Source organism: Misgurnus anguillicaudatus, chromosome 10 (genome assembly GCF_027580225.2).
Source record: "Misgurnus anguillicaudatus chromosome 10, ASM2758022v2, whole genome shotgun sequence".
Classification (NCBI taxonomy): Eukaryota; Metazoa; Chordata; class Actinopteri; order Cypriniformes; family Cobitidae; genus Misgurnus; species Misgurnus anguillicaudatus.
The window spans coordinates 27293166-27310993 of NC_073346.2; the positions used below are offsets into that span (position 1 = coordinate 27293166).

A 17828-nucleotide genomic window follows, 5' to 3' on the forward strand; every position below is an offset into this window, starting at 1 on the left:
CTGCTGATTATATGTCGCCATCTTGTGGTTTAAATGCTTTAAAAGTGTTGCGCATCTAGGTTTTTGCAAATACTTTTTAATAATGAAAAATAAGATACTAATGTATTTGTGCAAAAAATAAATAATATAATAGGCCAACATTGCTCTGCACACATGTTGGCGCATAAACCGCTTAAAGCAGGTATGGAATCACGTGACTTCAGGTGTGGTAGTTTGCGGAAACGCAGGTATAGAGTGTAGTCAACTAAACTTTGGCGGGTCAGAGGTTGTTGTTTTGTTTAAATAAACCAAACGAAACGATTCTGCAGACCCTCCATTTAGAAACAAAGAGGAAGACTGGAACCGGAAAAGCTGGATGGAAGCCACAATTATTGTCCAGAGAGAGCGTCTTTAGATCCGTGGATGTTTCACAGCTATCTATGAATGAACTGAAAGTTTAAATTAAAAGTTTTTCCGTTGGCTTTTCTTTGTCGAGTCAACATTAATGAGCGCAGGGCGGCGTGGGATTATTGAGAAATCTCCTGTACACGCGTGAGAGGTGACGATCAAAAGAGAGGTATGTTTGCAAATACGTGAATACATTGTAACGTTGTCTTGTTTGCTTTTTAATCTACGCTATTTAAAACGTGTTATACACCGCATTTTAAGAACGTCTGTAATTAAACTTTTTAAGTGATTGTAACCAATTCTCACGCAATTCCACACATATAAAAAAAACTCATTGTACAGTCTGTAGTAACTAAGTAAATAATCGAGACAGGATGAATTTGTTTATGCAGGAAAGAGCTATCAACTCCGGAAGAGAGAGAGAGTAACCTACAAACTTTCCTAAAAATAAACACAAACAGCCGTACATGGTTAACGGTTATATGTAATTAAAATATGGATCTTACATGTTTTTGTTCATTGTGTGACTGCTTTATTGAAGTTTTACTTAAGCTCTTCATATTGTTTATCAAGAACGGTAGTTTTTTGTGTAGTGGAGATTGTGGCTTATTATTTCTCAGTCATAATGCCGACACGACCGTTTGATACAGAGAAATGGAGAATGACATCGAAGAGCAAGGCAACCTTCCAGTGGAGAGAGAAGAAGAAGAAGAAGACGATGGTTGGAATCCACCAAAAGAAAAGAGAAAAGTACGCAGGGTGGAGAAATTGCACCAGAATGTGTCTAAATGGATGCTGCCCGAGGAGATACGAGAGACTTATTTAGAAAGAGCCAACTGCTGTCCACCTCCTATCTTCATCATCCTCGTCAGTTTAGTGGAGGTATTTAAAAAAAAAAAAAACTTTTTTGTGTCTGAAATTACATTTTTCTTGTGATTTGAAAAAGTAAACAAAATACTAAAACTAAAAACACAGCTAGTTTTATTTGTACTTTTTTTAAGTTTAGTTCATTTTGAGTAACTGTTATGCCATCCAGTAGATTTCCATTAATGTTAGCATGTTTAAATTGGGACGTGGCTTTTTTACAGAACAGAAATTCTTTGAGCAAAACTTTCCACTTTCCCATTCATGATGGCAAGCGTTAGCCACAGTGTTTGAAAAGCCAGATTTATTCATGTGTTTGTAGATATTACACTAGAAATACCAAAGTCCATTTTTGTTAATATTGTTTTATATTTTCAGTTTCACTCTGCTTGTAAGATACTGAAAAACATGGGGTGACGTTTTTGGCAAAAACTTATGGCAACTGAACTGGCATAAGGATATGACATTTACATTTAGACATTTTAGCAGATACTTGTATTCAAATAGATTCACTAAAATGAGGAAACATTGAAGCAATTCATAGTATGGAGGAAGTATTATAAGAAGTGCAATGCAAAGTTACTTAAAAAGTTTTAAAGGTGCAGTGTGTATTTTTAGAAGGATCTCTTGGCAGAAATGCAAAATAATATACAAAACTATATTATCAGGGGTGTATAAAGACCTTTTATAATGAACCGTTATGTTTTTATTACCTTAGAATGAGATGTTTTTATCTACATACACCGAGGGTCCCCTTACATGGAAGCCGCCATTTTGTGCCGCCATGTTTCTACAGAAGCCCTTAACGGACAAACTTTTTTTACCAAGTTGTCTCCGAAGATGACATGTTTGTCTGGTGGTGGCTACCGTAGCTTCTTTATCCGTTTTAAATGCAATGGGTGAGCAGTTAACTGAGCCATTGGTTGCAATTCGCTACCTCACCACTAGATGCCACTAAAATTTACACACTGCACCTTTAAATATGGCTAGAGACCATATGGAAGAGAGAAAAAAATCTAAGTTTTTTTTAGTATTCAGCATGTTTCTGTCAAGTTTTATAGAAAAGATGTGTTTTTACACTGTCAGAAAAAATTGTCCCAAGCTGTTGCTGGGGCAGTACTATTTAAAAAGGTCCCAATACACTTTAGGTAGGGATGTGTATACATTTGGTACCAGTATGTACCTTGAAGTTACTGATATGCACTCTTTAGTACCAGTAAGTTCCTCTGAGGTGTACAGTGGTGTTAAAAATAGCAGTGTACTAATAAAGGTGAATAAAGTTTATTTTCTTATTTTAAGTGTTTTGAAAACATTACACATTTAATTCCGTATCAAAGCTTTATCAAAATTCATCAAGTTTGTCTTGTTCTTTTGAAGGGAAACTCCACTTTTTGTAAGTGTGCTCTTTTTCCAGCTCCCCTGGAGTTGGGCGTTCGATTCTTGCCGTTTTGGGGTCCATTCGGCTGATCTCCGGGTCTGGCGCTACCGCTTTTGGCGTGGCTTGGCGCGGTCCATTGAGTCCGGTTGGACCATTGGCATTGCACTAAAAAAATAACAATTATGTTGTGCAGCGCCTGAAAATAGTCCCCTTCGTAACTTTCAATGGCATGGGGACTATGTTCAGGCACTGCGTAATATCATTGCGCCCTTCTGCAGATATGGTACGGGAGCAAAGTCCTTGATAATTACGGCAGAATTAGAGTATAGTTCCTAGCCATATCTGCCTAGAAAATCTCAACTTTTAATTTTCCGTCAGTCTTTGTACACAATGTAACTACAGAAGAGTGAAATATTGAAACTCTTCGGTTATTTTTGAGCGCGATGCTAATGGTCTAATCAGATTCAATGGATTATGCTAAGCTATGCTAAAAGTGGTACAGCCAGACCCGGAGATTGGCTGAATGGATTCCAAAACGGTAAAAATCAAATGTTTAACTTTAAGGGAGCTGAAAAATGGGCATATTTTTTTTTAAAAAGTGGAGTGTGCCTTCAAGGGGAAGTAAAGATAAAACTATATTAAGCTGTTAAAAAAATAGCAGTGTCAACAGTTTTCCCTGTAGACATTTAAAACTAGGGAAATTTCTTAAGATTTCGCTTCTCTTTAAACTCTTGAATTAATATTTAGTTGCATAACCATTGTGCGATTTTAAGATTTTGCGTCAGAAACGGCATTTTAATACTACTCCACAAGTGAGGGGATTAAGATCAGGGATTGAGCTGGCCACTTCATTGCTTCAATCCTTCTAGTCTCTGACCAAGATTTTGCCCTCTTGCTTGTGTATTTGGGATTGTTGTCTTTTTAAAACACCCTTTTTAAGGGCATTTCCTCTTCTGCGCAAGGTAACATAATCTCTTCAAGTATTCTGATGCAATGGTTCTCAAAATGTCGATAACCACTAGTCCCAAAAAGAACAGTTTTACTCTCTTCAGTCCACAAAATATAACGCTATTTTTCTTTGGGCCAGTTAATGTGTTGATGTGATTCTGCACATGCCTTTTTTCAACAATGGTGCTTTACAGGGAATTCTTGCAAACAACTTAGCTTCAATCAGACTTACAGATCATCGTAGATCACCTTTGATCTTTCTAGTGGTGATGAAAGGGATAAATATTTTCCATCCTGACTATTCTTCCATTGGTTTTAACGGAAGTTGCTTGTATTCTTCCATGTGCATGGTTACTGGTGTTGCACTGCTATCTTTTTAAACACCACTGTACTTTTTGAAAGAGTAAATTATGTCATTTCCGTGACATTTTGATCTTTGTTTCTTCTGTTGCCACGACTGTTGCCCAATGTTTTAGTGAGTCATGTTTCCTTCAAATATGCAAGACTTCAACATAAGTGGAGTATTATTAATTGTACTATGGGGAATGGGGTCAGTGTGTATATTTTCTAGTGTCAAGTCTTTTTTTTACTTTTGACAGCTTGGAGTGTTTATCTACTATGCTGTATGGAAGCCCCAGAAGCAGTGGATAACCATAGGTGTGGGAATCTGGGAGAGTCCTCTTACCTATAAACCTGAACTTCGTGAGCAGGCATGGCGGTTTTTGTCCTACATGTTTGTGCATGCTGGGTAAGGAATTACGCTGCTTTCCTTGAGTTGCCTCAATTTTAGCTTGACCTTTATAACATGCATAAAGACTCTCACTGAAAAGCACAGTTTGCTTTTCTATTTACAATGCATGATGGGAAGCAACCCTAAATGAATGAGTGTTATACCTTTCAGTGACATGTTTTCACTTGGTCTATGTAAAGTAACAGATCAGATTGGTTTCTAGATCAGACATACATATGAATACCTTATTGGTGCTTAATGTGCATTTGACTATCTTTCATCATTTAGGGTGGAGCACATCTTGGGCAATCTGTTAATGCAACTGCTTTTGGGCATCCCCCTGGAGCTGGTACATAAGGGCTTTGAAGTGGGAATGGTCTATATGTCTGGTGTTCTTGCAGGTAGCCTTTTGCATGAACTAAAGTTTCTGTATGCATTGAATACCCAGATGACACAGCATTTGAGAAATGTTCAGTATACGACCAGAAATGTTGTTATGATGTACTTTATTACACATTGGACTTTTACTAAATAGTATGCAGTATATTCTAATAATTTTGAATGGGCAGTATGTTGTTTTCTGTTTAGAACGTACTATGTGCCATTTACAAATAATACACGTTTAAAGGGGTCATAGCGTGAAAATCTTAATTATTTTCATGTTTAACTGCTATAATTGGGTCCCTAGTGCTTCTATCAACCTAGAAAATGTGAAAAAGAGCAACCCAGTAACTTAGTTTGGGTAAGGCATTCTTTTCAAGCATGTGAAAAATTGGGTCGTTCAGATTTTGCCTGTTTTGTGAGGTAGGCAGAAAGGCGAATTACAATAATACCGCCCCTTAATCTGCACTATCCAACCACAGCACTGCCATTTAGGGGCTGTTTACACTTGGTATTAAGATGTGTTTTCATCGATCGGATCACAAGTGGACGAGAGAGACACATTACGTTTACACCTGGTATTTAAATCCGTGTCTTTTGTCCACTTTCGACCGCTTCTGTGCTGAATACTATGAGGGGGTGGTCTGTGAGACGGTGGGCGAGTCTCTCCGCTGTCATTCAAACCCGAGCGGGAGTAATTATGAGTTTATATGGACGCAAACTAATATTATGTCGGAGTGCACTGCTTGTTTAGCAAGTAAACATGCTGCACAGTGTTTTGTACATGAGTATGTAAGAGCTTTCTTTGAATTTTCAGCGCAATTGATGAAATAGGATCGCGCAACTTTCACACGCTTTCAAAACGAAACTACGGAGATCAGCCGCTTAGTTTTATCAATGAAAGGCAAAAAATAGCGCTGTTCACCGAATGTTCACGCCAGAAGTAAAAAAAGACGTAAAACTTGTATTTAATACCACAGATTAGATAAATGGGCGGAGAGAAGGCGGTCGCGTGTGGCTGTTCGAACGGATTCAACCACATGTGCGTTCCGCAACTCCAAAGCGATCTGATCGAAAGTGGTTTCGACCACCTCTGGATGTGGTTGAAAGTGGTCGAAAGTGGACGAGCTCAAAACGTTTTGAACACCGTTTACACCTGGCATTAACGTCGTCCACTTGTGATACGATCGACGAAAACACATGTTAATGCCAAGTGTAAACAGCCTCTTAGTGCAGAGAGAGAGAGAGAGAGAGAGAGAGAGAGAGAGAGAGAGAGAGAGAGAGAGAGAAAACAATTGACAGCACAATTGAGTTTCAATTGCAACAAACCACCATCAGTGCGATAAGTGTTTGCATTTCATCAGCTCATTTGCATTTTAAAGGACACACCCAAAAACGACACGCTTTTGCTCACACCAACAAAGTGGGAATTTTAACATGCTATAATTAATTATCTGTGGAGTATTTTGATCTAAAACTTTACATACTTACTCTGGGGACACCAAAGATTTATTTTGCATCTTAAAAAAAAATCTCGTAATATGACCCCTTTAAGGATTTTACTTTTCCAATCAAGCAGATGCCTATTTCTTTGTCCATGCTATATATTTGTTTTATTTATTTTATATTCTTATTTAACACTTAAATATATAAATACATTTTCAGGCTCTCTGGCCAGTTCCATTTTTGATCCACGCAGTGCCCTCGTGGGAGCCTCGGGTGGTGTGTATGCCCTCATGGGCGGTTACTTTATGAACGCTGTGGTGGTGAGTTGATTTTTAAAGGTTTTTTAATGTGGTACATGCAATTCTGATTCAGATTATATATGCAGACATCCAAACTTTTTCTTTTCCTATAGAATTTCAGGGAGATGATTCCGCTTATAGGAATATTTCGCATTCTAGTAATCGTTTTGATCGGTACGTCCATGTATTTCCAATTTCCACTCCACTATTTGCATCAACATCTATATTATTTACTGTATAAACTAAGAATTTAGTCCTGACCTACTGTATCATCTTTAGTTATTGATAAAGTGTTTTATCTTCCAGTTGGGACAGATGTTGGATTTGCTCTTTACAGAAGATTTATTGTCCATGATACCGCCATGAAGGTGAGACCCTGTTTTACCTCTTTTATTATGTACTTTTATGATGTTAAGCCACCTTTACTAGGGAACACTTACATTAGGGAAAATTATGTAAAATTAAATGTGGTTCTTGCTTTTAAGTTAAGAGATTTACCTTTAGCTGTGTTGGTTCCCTCTGGGAACAGGAAACTGGAATACCTGGTTTTATCATGTAACAAGCTACAGGCTTCAAAATAAGTCTTTAAAAATTTTTTTGCATGCGAATACACTCTTAAAGGGACACTCCACTTTTTTTTTGAAAATATGGTCATTTTCCAGGCAGCTCTCCTATAGTTAAACATTTGATTTTTTACTGTTTTGGAATCCATTCAGCTGATCTCCGGGTCTGGCTGTACCACTTTTAGCATAGCTTAGCATAATCCATTGAATCTGATAAGACCATTAGCATCGCACAAAAAAATAACCAAAGAGTTTTGATATTTTTCCTATTTAAAACTTGACATTTCTGTAGTTACATTGCGTACTAAGATAGACGGAAAATTTAACTATACTCTCATTCTGGCATAATAAATAAAGACTTTACTGCTGTAACATGGCTGCAGCAGGTGTAGTGATATTACGCAGCATCTGAAAATAGTCCCCTGCTATTGAAGTAACCAAGGGGTCTATTTTCGGGCAGTCAAGTTTTAAATAGGAAAAATATTGAAACTATTTGGTTATTTTTTAGCGCAATGCTAATGGTCTAATCAGATTTAATGGATTATGCAAAGCTATGCTAAAAGTGGTACAGCCAGACCTGGAGATCAGCTGAATGGATTCCAAAAGGGTAAAAATCAAATGCTTAACTCAATGGGAGCTGGAAAATGGGCATATTTTTAAAAAATTGGAGTGTCCCTTTAATCATTACATGCTATTGTAAAAGTTGTGAAAACAGGTCTCTTATTATAAAATCAATGTGTTATTTTCACTTATAATCTTTCATTTAAATGCAGAAGGTCCTGTAATCTTTTTCTTTTTTGTCAGGTCTCTTTCGTGGCCCACATTGGGGGTGGAGTAGCAGGCATGACCATTGGTTATGTGTTTTTTACCAACTACAATAAACAGCTCCTGAAAGACCCACGCTTCTGGATGTGCATCGTGGGATACATTGTCTTTATTTTGTTCGCTGTCGTTTTTAACATCTTTTTATCTCCTGCATCCGGAATGTGAGTGTGTGTAGTGTATGGTTAAAGCCATGCCACTGTTCACATTGGATCATTTTCAATCCTGTTTTGACTCTTAAGGCTGGGTGCTAAAACACTAAACACTTAGTAAATAATTTAGATATATTTGTCTTTTTTTGCAACAATAACATTAAGCCCTTAGCTTTAAGTGTTTAATTTTTAAGTGTTTATTTAAATGCTTATCATGTGTTGTCAAATTACTCAAAGAGTTTGAAGTTTGTGGTTTCAGCTATTTCACCAAATTTTGATGTGTTTACAAAAACTACCTGTAGATGGCAGCACTACTAAATATGTGGCAGACCTCTCCTTGACACAATGTATTTTAAATGTGGTGTTGCATAAGCTATTGATTGTGATCAATATGAAATTGTGTCAAATCAATGCTAATGAAATGCATGTACAGTTATCTTGCATATTTACCTCTAGTTATCAAATTCAATTTCAGAGATGGGTTTAAGTTTGGAATGATAAATGGTAGCATAGCGATTTGATTTTTTAGTTTTTTTAATTGTTTCCAATTTTTTTAAATGCTAATTGGACAATTCTTAAGTTCATTTTTTTATAATGTATTAAATATTTTTAAAGCCATACTTGCCTATTTAATTCTCTGCCATTGGTTCTATTAAGCTAGTTTGGCAAAAACGGTGATGGGTTGCTGCATAATACAACACAATGTTCTTGCAAGCCCAAACAGAACTTTCCATGTTTTTAGTCAACAATCTGAAATAAAATCAATATGCATAGTTTTGATGTTTCTTAGAAATATTGATGCGTATAGACGGTTACAGCAGTAACAACATAAACAAAAGGCCGTTTTTGACAAAACACGTGATGCACACAGGATCTCTCGATGCACAGAACACATATTTTGAAAAAAGGAACCACACACATGATGGGCTACATACATGTGACGAACTTTGCATCAAGCCACCGGCCGCCACTGGTTAAAGGGGTCATATTATGAGATATTTTTAAGATGTAAAATAAATCTTTGGTGTCCCCAGAGTGCGTATGTGAAGTTTTAGCTCAAAATACTCCACAGATAATTGATTATAGCATGTTAAAATTGCCACTTTGTAGGCCTTAGCGAAAGTGAGCCATTTTTGGGTGTGTCCTTTAAAATGCAAATGAGTGGAAGAAATGCAAACACTGATCACAATGATGGTGGTTTTTGTAATTAAACCTCAATTGTGCTGTTAATTTTCTCTCCCTCTTTCTTTCTGCATTAAATGGCAGTGCTGTGGTTGGATAGTGCAGATTAAAGGGGTGGTATTATTGTAATTCGCCTTGCTACCTACCTCACAAAGCAGGCGAAATCTGAACGACCTAATTGTTCACATACTTGCAGAAAATGGCCCAAACAAAGTTACTGGGTTGATCTTTTTCACTTTTTCTAGGTTGATAGAAGCATTGTGGACACAATTATAGCACTTAAACATGTAAAAAGTCAGATTTTCATGCTATGACCCCTTTAAATGTGTACCATACAATGTTATACAGATCGGCTGCCAAACCTCCTTTCACATAGCGGTAATCAATGATCGTCATCTCCCCTTCTCTTTAAGAAACCAAAACTTTTGTTATTTTCGATTAGGTATTTGTGCCAGAGTTAATTTTAGCCACTAGCTAAAACATTAAACAAGCAGGAGAGACCGTAAGTTAAAGGAACAGTATGTAAGATTGTGGCCAAAACTGGTACTGTAATCACAAAACTTGTGGCTAAAACTGGTACTGCAATCACACAACTGGTGGCCAATACACAACATGACAACATAAACATCAGTTGAGGGCCGCAACTCCACTTTTTAAATGACAATATCCTGGCCACACCACTGTTGTCAGTGATATAAGTATTTAAAATGAAAATTATTTCTTAATGTCTAGTGACATATCAGGGCCATTTTATGATTAATTGATATAAATTTCTTACATACTGTTCCTTTAAGTTACAGCCAGGTAAAAGCAACAAAGCGCGTGTGTCCATCTATAGACAGTTTCAGCAGTAACAACATAAACAAGCGGATGTCGCGGTACGCACGTAACTTCCGGTAAACTCCGCTAATAATAAATAACAACAAAGTACTTTAAACGTATTTTATTTATATAACAAGCAAAACAACAACACATGGATTACCTAGGAAACCAAAACATGTGTTATTTTCGACGAGGCATTTGTTCAAGAGATCAGTTTAGAAACTAGTCAGACCATTAAAAAAAGGAAACCGGAAGTGAAGTTCGGATCCAGATGTGTATCACGTGCGTCCGATGAAACCGTTTATAAGCAGTACTTGTGTGCAATATTAATGGCATGGTGTTTAATGAAGTAGTTTGTTTTAGAAAGCTTACAGTGTTGTTTTATATTCTACTTGAATTTAATTTTGCCATTCGGCGTTCAATGTGTGATTCTGAAATTAACATTATTTGCACATCTGCTATGACCTCAGAGTCCTTAAAGGTTATTTGAGGATGAGAAGAGGGATTCGTGCTAAACAAGGCCAATCACATCAATTAGGTAACTTTATGACAAGCAGAACCAACACAGACAACAAACCAGTAGACCGAGAACAACAGGGAGGAAATCAATTATGTGCGAATCACTCACCCCTACAATTATATGTATTAGTTTAATTCTGAACTGGTTTTAGAAACAGTGACCAACATCAAAAGTTTCATTATTAGACACAGACTTACATACAGAAATGTCATTCAATGCTTTTTTACTTCAAACCCCCCCATTGCCCACAACAATATTTGAAGGCCTTACTCTGCTTCTACCCAAAATAATATTTTATTGCTTGGCATGAGACAGATGTATATTCATTACAAAAAGAATGAAAAAACAAAAAGAAGTACATTTCTGGTTGTTTTATGTTATTTTAATTTTTTTTTAATCATTTTAAGTCATCTTAAGCCCCTCTTGAGAAACATTGCTCTAATGGCATTATACTGTTTTGTAGAACATGTCTTTATTAAGATTTTACAACATTTTCAAAACAGAAATATCCCACAACCTCTTACAACAAGGTATACTTTTCATTTTGTATGTGTGTTTCCTGGGTTCAAAACCCATGACCTCTTTCACTGCTAATGTAATGCTCTACAACTATACACAAGGAGATTTTAGATGTAAAATTTTATTAGAGTACAAGAGTAAGCTGAATTTATATTTAATTTAACACAAAAAATGCTGGGTTATTTTTGCCTACGGTTGAGTCAAAAAGACAAACCCAACTGGTTTGTTAAATTCACCCAGAAAATGTCTTGACCCGAACATGGGTTAAAACAATCCAGCCCAGCGGTTGGGTTTGTCCCTTTTTGACCCAACAGGCATTGAGGGTGTACAGTCATTAAACAAGCCATGCAATTATAATAAAAAGGGCTTCATTATTTGTTATAATAATAATGTCAATTATTTCTATTCTGTTTATGCACCAATGGTCAATCTTTCAACCTACATTTTGTACAGGACTAGGTTTAAAAATAGGACAAATAAACTATACAACGCTTTGGATAAAAGCATCTAAATGCATAAGTGTATATAGTTATTGTATGGAATAAAATAACATTTATTGTCAAATACAGTTACAAAACATTAGGATGTTTAATTTTTTATATTGAGCATGAAATGTATTTAAGCAAACCTCCAAATTTGGGTGCAGTCCTTATTAAACTCTCAATTTAGTAAATTATGAAAATGCCTGATCTGAATCAGATTATGAGTAATGTCAAGATATGCCCCTATAAGACAAGGCTGAAATGAATCCAACCAAAACCATATTATTGAGTGTAATGGGGTTGTACCATTGACTACATTTAAATGGAATAAAATATCACCACAACTAGCAGCCAACTTAATTACATTGGGCAGAACCCAGCAGAGTATGAAATCGGACATGACCGATTGATTAAATGTATTGACTAATAAAAGTAGTGCCAACATACTATGTGACAAAGCACCATTGGAAAGAGGTGTTTAGCAGTGGATGACAATAAACACAACATCTCCTTAGCTTTCTGCTGCTTACACCAATAATATCCGTCATTTTGTTTTCTGTGCATAATTGAGTAAACAGATAAAATTGTGGAAGTACATGCAGCTCAGCTATTTTTGCACTTAAACAATCATTCCTTAATAAATGGAAATGCATATAATAGATTTAATGGTCATAATGAGAATTGTATTGTTTTTAATGGAAGCCATAATGGTCTCTGTGGGTCTCGTAATGTGTAAGGGGTTTATTTGTGGGATGTTATCACACTTGGGAACCATTAAACACATTTAATCCTATTAAAATGAGGCCCAAAACACACATATTTTTAATGTTAAACAGCTGATGGTTCACGATGGTATTTGCAATGGTTAAACTAAAAAAAAAATGCTGGTTTATTTTCAACCCAGCATTGGGACAAAAAAGTACAACCACAACCCATTGAGTTATAAATCACTGGGTTGCTTCTACCCAAAATACTGGATGATTTTAACCCATTGTTGGGTCAAATATAAACATTTTCTGGGTAAATTTAGCCAAATGGCTTGTCCCTTTTTGACCCAACACTGGGTTGAAAATAACCCAGCATTTTTAGAGAGTACTGTTAGAATTAGTTTTTTTCAGCAGGGCAAACATGCATGGATGCTGTCTACTTGATGCCCATGAAGTGAGCACATATAGGTCTCTTATTTACAGACTTTACTGTAACATCTTTTATTTACGCATGGCATGCATTGGAAGAGCAGGCGCACTGAATCAATTCAGAGTTCATTTCATGTTTTTATGGGGTAGTTGTTTATTGACGCCCTGTATGATGCTGACAGTCAAAAGCAGGGCACTTGCCAGCAGAGCTTCGCTTATTCTGAAACCTCCTCTTGGTGCCAGCAGAGAAAATAATGGGGTTCACACGAGTTTAGGTGATGTGCTGTGTCAGATGTGCAGGGCACCAACGATTTTAAACTATTTTGGTGGCCTTGTCGCGCCTGTATGACCCGCGGGAATTTAAAGCACCGGCAGTCTATCCATACTGCTTTAAGGTAATGACATGGACTGACATAATTGATTTCTCCTGCATGAGTATAAGTTGGCACCTATTCTGCTTGCTTGTTTTGTGTGTAGTCGTGAACAAGACCAGGATGAGTTTATATCAACTTGTTTTTAACAATGTGTAGGTTTTGCATTACAATGAAGATTTTAATTTACTTTGTTTTGTGCTCATTTTTGTAAGGTACGTTGTTATTTCATGGTATATTTTGGGTAACACATCACATTAAGGTTTTATTTGTTAACATTAGTAAATGCATTAGCTCACATTAGCCATATAGTTTATCAGCATGTTTTAATTAATTGATGCCACAATAATTGTTTGTGTTAAATCATTGTGCACAAACTATGTTAAAACTTTTGATTTTTAAAATGTGCAGTATTAGTAAATGATGAAATAACATGAACTAATAAATTATGCAGACATATTGTTTATTGTTAGTTCATGTTAGCTAAATAATGTTATCAAGTACAACCTTACTGCAAAGTGTTACTACACTGTAAAAAGTTGGATCAACTTAAATGTTTAGGTGAAAAATACTTTATGTAAAAATTTTAACTTACATTTTTATGTGTTGCCATTTGCCAATCAAAATAATTTTTAAGTTGATCCAACTTTTTACAGTAATACGTTTTAATGTATATGAAACAACTTACAGTTTATAAATACAAAAATGCATTTTTGTGGAACAGTTTTGCTGTTTAGATGATTTAGTAATAATGATATTTCCTGTAATTGTAATCTTTCCTGCTAACTTTTGGAAAAAACCTTAACACATTTGTGGCATTACTAAAAATATTTTGATTTGCATTATGATGTTTTTAGTTTCTTTTAGAAAATGGACATTTTAAAATGAATGAATCTAAGATCTGTTTAAAGGAAAACATCACCATTTTTCAATTTTTTACTATGTTCTTACCTCAACTTTAATACATTAATACATGCCTGTCTTTTTTCAATGCATGCACTTATTCTTTGTACAGCACGTTGTGAATGTGTTAGCATTTAGCCTAGCCCCATTCATTCCTTAGGATCCAAATAGGGATGAATTTAGAACACTTCCATGTTTTCCCTATTTAAAGACTGTAACATGAGTAGTTACACAAGTAAATATGGTGGCACAAAATAAAACGTGGTGATTTTTTAAGCGGATAAAAAATGAGGACAATATTGTATGGTGGAAGAGCATTTCGACCTCAGCACGCAGTAACATCATCACTCCTGACTACTCCCCCTCTCGCTCAAACTTCAGTCAAAATTACTGAGGTAGAAGTGCTGCAAACCAAGTGCTCTTCCGCCATACAATACAGTTTTCATTTTTTATCCACTTAAACAATGTCCACTTTTTATTTTGTGCCAACATACTTACTGGTGTAACTACTCATGTAACAGTCTTAAAATAGGGAAAACATGGAAGTGTTTGGTGGCTCCTAAATTCATCCCTGTTTGGATCCTAAGGAATGAACAGGGCTAGACTTAAGACTAAAACATTCACATTGAAAAAAGATAGGTATGTATTAATTCGTCTAAGTTGAAGTAAGAATATAGTAAAATATTGAAAAGCAGTGGTGTTTTCCTTTAAATAGGAAAATTGTTAGTATTCAATTAGTATTTACTTTTATGTACTTCAGTAATCCTTTTATTTAATGGCAAACCACAATTCTTTTTCACGATCCTTCTCTCAGACACAAAGATGTCCGAGTGAAGATGGGAGACTGGAACTTTCTTGGTGGGATTTTGGAGGAGGTGCATATCCACTCCACCATGGTGGGAAAGATCTGGCTGACCATCCTCTTCATCTTTCGCATGCTGGTTCTTGGAGTGGCAGCGGAGGACGTGTGGAACGATGAGCAAGCTGACTTCATCTGCAACACTGAGCAGCCTGGCTGCCGCAACGTTTGCTACGACAAAGCCTTCCCCATTTCTCTCATCCGCTACTGGGTGCTGCAGGTCATTTTTGTGTCCTCACCCTCGCTGGTGTATATGGGCCATGCCCTCTACCGCCTCCGTGCTCTGGAGAAAGAGCGCCAGCGTAGAAAGATCGCACTGAGGCGGGAACTCGAAGCCGTGGATGTGGAGATGGCAGAGGTACGGCGCAACATCGAACGGGAGCTTCGGCAGATTGACCAAGGAAAGTTGAACAAAGCTCCACTGAGGGGGTCACTGCTGCGCACCTATGTGGCTCACATAGTCACCCGCTCGGCCGTAGAAGTGGGGTTCATGACCGGACAATATCTACTTTATGGTTTTCAACTAGATCCGCTTTACAAATGTGAGAGGGAACCCTGCCCCAATGCGGTGGATTGCTTTGTATCTCGACCCACTGAGAAGAGTGTCTTCATGGTGTTCATGCAATCCATAGCTGCCATCTCACTGTTCCTCAATATTTTGGAGATCATGCACCTTGGTTACAAGAAACTTAAAAAGGCCATCTTGAAGTTCTACCCACAGCTGAAGGATGATGTAGATGACAGCTTCTATCCTAACAAGCTAAAGAAAGACTCTATGGTGCATCAGATGTGCATTGGCACCTCTACTGGGCGCAAGGCCACCATTGCATCTGCACCCAGCAGATACAACCTAATGCTTGATAGACCGTCTGATGGACCTGCCTACCCTCCTTTGATTAACTCGTCCTTGGCTTTCTTGCCCGTTCAGAGTGATATCCCGAACAAAGTTGGATCTGATCCAACGGAGCACAACAGCAACTCCAACAACACAAGCAGTGACACGCGCTCGCCACCTTGCGACTCTGTCACGCCACCAAAGCAAGAGGATTTGGAGGATTCACTCCCATCACCTACACACAATAAAAAGCAGGAGCTCAAGACTTCAGACCCATTAAGCCATCACAGAGACTCATCTCACACATCATCTGGTGTGGGAAAAAAGCCATGGAAAGTCAGTGCACCCTGGAATTGTTCAACAGTTGTAGAAGGTAATGTTTCAGACTCTGATTCTTTAGAAGGAGGAAAGACCCCCTGTCCCTATGCAACTGTGCGGGCACGTACATCATTGAGGTCCGACTCCAAAAGGAGTAGACCCGCCACTCCTGATTCAGTAGAAGAATCCAGCTCAGAGTCGCGGCACAGTCCGCAACGAACGTCACCAAGCCGTCGCACCTCATTGGCCAGCAGTGCCAGTAGTAGACGTGCAGCTCCTACAGACTTACAGATATGACAAAAATGTTAAGTCTATCCAGTATAGTCACTACTAGAGAACTATTGAAGATCGCCAAAAGGATATTTTGACATGGATTTACTTTTGAATTATTTATTGTCCTTAGAATGATTAATGTTATTAAGCATATTGAAATGTTTTTTGATTTGTCAGGACACCTGAAATATTCTATAATTTGTTTTGGTAAATATAGTTTTGGCTTCATTTCTGTTGGCTCCAGCATGTCTTTTTGCAGCTATACAGCAATAAAAGCAAGCAATCTCAAACTTGAAGGTTTTATAGAGGGTATGCATTGACGTCACTTTTCCACATGACCACGCCCTGTTGAGTGGCAAACGTTCAACAAAATGGCTGGTTTTCATAGCGGGTGCTGCGAAAATGCCGGTAAAACTGACTATTATCTGCTTAAATTTAAATTATTTGGACTTGATAGCAGAGGTGGACAATACTTAGTTACATTAAGTACATTTTCCAAGCATCTGTGCTTTATTAGAATGTTTGTCCTAATTGTTCTAAAGCATAGAATCATACTGTGGATTCTTTAATATTGCATATTAACATTTATTTAGTACCTTATTACATTAAAATTGTGTACTTTTACTTGAGTAAAAGTACGTTAATGTACTTTAATATTAAATGTAAAACAAAAACATGTATTTATGAAATGTAATAGAGTAAAACTTATGATAATATGCTTTGGAATGCATGTTTCCAAAGAAAAACACTGACAAAATAGTACAAATACTTGAAAAAACAAATACTTTTAAGTAGAAAGTAAAACCTCTCCTTGATAGTGATCCTAGCAACTTGTCAAACCACCTTTGGACTGTGGACGTTGGCATGAACGATCAACTAGGCCTATAACTTCTCCTTTCGGTGTTTTTTGGCAGTCTGTAAAACGATAGCTCCGAATTCTTGTTAAATCTTTTAGTACAGTCTATCGCACAACAGCCTTTTCCAATTTAGACGCGTTTTCGCTGATTTCACACTGTACACAAATGCTGCCGTTCTGTCTTTTGCCACTCAGTGGGCGTAACCGCAGTCACTTTCGCCGAAGGTGGCGTCACGTGCATACCCTCTATACTCAGTGTGGGGAGTGAAAAGTTACTTTGTAAATAGATTGTTTACACTTTTTGTAAATTTATGAAATCCTTTTATATAAATGCAAACATCATGCATATCTGTTCAATGGATTGTAAGTTCTGACATGGACATTTCTCACTTGGTTAAAGTCAAATGTGAGTTAAAATAACCCAAAACCAAAAACAAAACAGTATCATGGTGTAAAAGAACAATTCTAAACAAAATGTATCTGGTGCACCGTAAAAAATGTATGAATATAAATTGTATATTATATACATTTATTGTATTGTTATGCTTTCTTGTCTTAAATTTGATTGTAATAAATGATATTTTTTTGAGATATTAAAACTGGTCAAAAATATTTGGAATTTATTTAATTGTCATCTTTATTATTTCCTGTACATTCTATAATGCAATTAAGAAGAATATGAACTTTGTCTTTATGATTTTGGTACTTCCTAATTTTGGTACTGTCTACTGCTTGTGTATACAGCACCATCTAGTGGACTAAAACCGAAAGGTACAGGATAT

The 17828-nt window shown here is 36.8% G+C and overlaps 2 protein-coding genes across 2 annotated transcripts; both read left to right on the forward strand.

Moving 5' to 3' along the window:
* Positions 1–192: 192 nt before the first annotated feature.
* rhbdl2 (rhomboid, veinlet-like 2 (Drosophila)) lies at positions 193–8588 on the forward strand. Its single transcript, XM_055210761.2, has 8 exons — positions 193–556; positions 1038–1269; positions 4177–4325; positions 4596–4708; positions 6354–6454; positions 6547–6607; positions 6740–6801; positions 7801–8588. Exons 2-8 carry the CDS (start codon positions 1042–1044, stop codon positions 7984–7986), a joined length of 900 nt encoding a protein of 299 aa, XP_055066736.1. The 5' UTR covers positions 193–556; positions 1038–1041; the 3' UTR covers positions 7987–8588.
* Positions 8589–14639: 6051 nt separating this feature from the next.
* On the forward strand, positions 14640–17632 carry gja9a (gap junction protein alpha 9a). The gene has a single exon (XM_055210590.2). It carries the CDS (start codon positions 14742–14744, stop codon positions 16212–16214), a length of 1473 nt encoding a protein of 490 aa, XP_055066565.2. The 5' UTR covers positions 14640–14741; the 3' UTR covers positions 16215–17632.
* Positions 17633–17828: the final 196 nt, after the last annotated feature.